Source organism: Lissotriton helveticus, chromosome 2_2, assembly GCF_964261635.1.
Source record: "Lissotriton helveticus chromosome 2_2, aLisHel1.1, whole genome shotgun sequence".
Lineage (NCBI taxonomy): Eukaryota > Metazoa > Chordata > Amphibia > Caudata > Salamandridae > Lissotriton > Lissotriton helveticus.
In genome coordinates, this window is record NC_136060.1 from 85,135,870 (window position 1) to 85,139,033 (window position 3,164).

General features: G+C 48.1%; 1 protein-coding gene across 1 annotated transcript; it reads right to left on the bottom strand.

The window, feature by feature from the left end:
* Positions 1-259: 259 nt before the first annotated feature.
* LOC144821740 (uncharacterized) lies at positions 260-2,549 on the bottom strand. Its single transcript, XM_078678943.1, has 2 exons — positions 1,977-2,549; positions 260-1,705 (listed from the first exon to the last, which is right to left on the bottom strand). The coding sequence occupies exons 1-2, from the start codon at positions 2,380-2,382 to the stop codon at positions 699-701; spliced, it is 1,413 nt and encodes a 470-aa protein (XP_078535069.1). The 5' UTR covers positions 2,383-2,549; the 3' UTR covers positions 260-698.
* Positions 2,550-3,164: the final 615 nt, after the last annotated feature.

Genomic DNA, 3,164 nt, shown 5'->3' on the forward strand with positions numbered 1-3,164 from the left:
AGTACACATGACTCCTATATATTTCAGAACAGCGGCATCTATGAACGGCTGTCAGCAGGGGAATTTGGCGAAGGATACCTCCTAGGTAAGACAGAGTCTGCGACAGCATACACACATATTGCAGTGAGACTTACAAGTATACATGTGACTAATGTACTCCCATTTCCCTTTTAGGAGACAGTGCATATGCCCTACGTTCTTTTATTCTCACTCCCTACCTCAACCCCTCCACACCCAGCCAAAGGAGGTATAACCGGGCACATAAAAGTACAAGGAATGTGGTTGAACGGACATTTGGCATCTGGAAGAGCCGATTTAGATGCCTTCACAAGAGTGGAGGCGCAAGGCAGTATACCCCCATAACATGCTGCAAAATCATAGCTGCCTGTGCCATGTTGCACAACTTGGCTGTCAAAAAGGGTACAGAGGTGGAGTTGGAGGAGTACGAGGACTATGATGACGACAATGCCGTGCCTGACATACAACCTGCTGGAGTCACAACACCAAGTGATGGGAGATACAGGCGTGACGAAATAACAGCCAACTATTTCTGAGTAAGTAATGACACACAGACAGGTTGTGAATGGTAGTAAAGTATTTATCTGTTGGCACGAACTTACAGCACTTAGGTGCAACAAATTAACATGTACAAAGGTGGGGACAACATGTCCAGGGTTACTTCACCCAAACTTTTAAAGTCACTTTCTCTGCCGCTTCCCAGACACACTGGGAGTATCCCCACTGCCTTCCTCCAGGCTTGAAGGCTCAGCTGTGCGCCTCCGGCCCCTACGAGCAGGCACCACAGCACTACCCAAGCTGCTGCGGCTACTACTGTCCTCCCCTTCAGCCACATCCAGGGCAGGATTGTGAGCAGCATTACTGATCATCATTGCCTCTAGGGCACTGGTTATTTTGGCTATGCCCCTTGTGACCTCTGCTGTATTTTGTGTCAGGCTTTCCTGCATATTGTTTCCTCTCCTGCATAGCTGTGCAGTGGCAGTGGCAAGGCGATTCAGCGCCCTGTTGGTAGCGCGGGTGTCCCTGCGCCTTGTATTCTCTATGTGGTCCATCTTGTCGCACAGCTGCGTGATAGCAGACGTAATACCAGCAACTAGGTTGTCATTTGATTTTACCATGTCCCTGCTGCAATTGGCTATATCAGTAATGCCCTTCCCCATCTCTCCTACAGTTTCATTGAGAGCACGGAATTGCCGGTGGCAGGCCTGGATGGATCTGCCCTGCATGCGCTGGATGCGCACCATGCTTCCCTCCAGCCCCCGGAAGACAGTGCCTTCTCCAGTGCCTCCTGCAGTGCTGTGCATGCGGCGACGTCTTGGCATGGTGTCTTCATCAGTGTTTGCCTGCGGTGCAGCATGAGGCATAGGTGGAGTTTGCTCAGCCTGATCTAATGCTGCCTCCATCAAGGGCAGTGTGGCCACGAGTCGCCTCCTGGCTGGTGGTGTTGCAGGTGCAGCCTGTTGCATTACTGGGGAAGTCTCCGGTGAGAATACCAATGCAGGTGATTGTGACAGGTGTGGGGAGTGTGGAAGGTCGGGGGTGAGGCCTGTCTCCTCCTCCTGTGCAATGCCACTTGTGTCCTCCTCATCTTGCGATGGTTGCTCATGGCTTGGCCCTGCCTCCTCACTCTCCTCCCTCGCTGCTGCAGTCCCTGGTGTCGATGTGCCTTGCTTGGCTGATGGTGCCCCTAGGTGTAAATAAGCGTATGTACATTGATTGTTACTGTGTCACAGTGACTATAAATAAATCTTTACACATTTAACTTTCATGATTCTGCAATACTTTCACTGCCTTGCTGATGTCTGTTCAGTTATACATGGTCTAATATTGGCAGACTACATTTCCCATTATGCATTGCTCCTGTATAGTGCTAGCAGTACTGGACTGGGCTTGGCCTGTGCTCAGAGGTTTAAGGGATGCTGCTTGGTATGGGGTGTTGTGCTGCGCATGCATCTTACCTTTTGATTTGGCTCGGGCTGAGCTGTCCACTGCTCCCAGTCCCACCACACTGTCTGGCTCGATGGTAGACGCCACCAACTCCTCCAGCTCAGTCAGGGGGGGTGCTGGATTCCTGCCTCCTCCAGTGACACCAGCCTGTTTATGCAGCTCTGCAAGCTTCCTCTTGGTTTGGCTCCTGAGGTCATAGAATCTTTTCTTTAAATCCTCCATGCTCCTGCTGGTGACTCCCACTGCATTTACCCTTTCCACTATGTGCAGCCACAGCTTTCGCTTAGCTGACTCAGCCATGGTGAGGGAGAGCTTCCCAAATAGTTGGGTGTGCACCTTGACCACCTCCTCGACTAGGAGTTCAAGCTCAGTGTTGCTGAACTTAATTTTTCTCTTTCTCTCACTGCTGCTTGACATTATTCCTGGGTTTTCAACACAAACAACTCTCTCCCTGCTCCTCTCTCTGTGTGCTCTGCTCTGCCTGTCTCCAGAACTTTCTAATGAGTTGCACCTGGCTGGGCAGGCACTTCCTGGGAGGAAGGGGGAGGGTGGTTGCACCTGATTGGCTGTTGTGTTCAGTTTCACTTTTGTTTGCTGCACGTTTGTTTGTAATACCGATCGGTATTTACCGATCGGTATTACCGATCGGTATTACAGATCGGTATTACAGATCGGTATTACAGATCGGTATTTCCAATGCATTCCTATGGGACTTTTGGCCCATAGGAATGCATTGGAAATACCGATCTGTAATACCGATCGGTATTTACCGATCGGTAATACCGATCGGTAAATACAGATCACCCGTTACCGATTTTTACCGATTCGGTATATTTTTCCGATTTTTTACCTACATATCATTTTCCGATTTTTAAATACCGATTCTGTAAAAATCGGTAAAATTCGGTATTTAAAAATCGGTAAAATGGATTTACCTACATCGGGCCCATAATGTTTTATATCTGTGGAATGGACTGAGATACGGATATAATGAATTATGTAGGGATTTAGTTGCTTGAGGTATGTAATATAAAATGAATTCTGTATTTTGGATTCAGATATCTACTTGTGTTCAAAGAAAACATTTTACATTGACAAAAGCTGGAAATGAAAAAGGAGATTATGGACAGACCGTAGTGGGGACAAAACATCTGCTGATAAGAGAATTAAGCTGTTTCCTAAAACAATATTTAGAAGAA

Excerpts from the sequence above, each read along its gene's own strand:
- LOC144821740 (XM_078678943.1), bottom strand. The coding sequence starts at position 2,382 with ATGTCAAGCAGCAGTGAGAGAAAGAGAAAAATTAAGTTCAGCAACACT. Across the intron at positions 1,706-1,976 it reads AGCCCGAGCCAAATCAAAAG|GGGCACCATCAGCCAAGCAA; the intron begins GTAAGATGCATG and ends ATTTACACCTAG.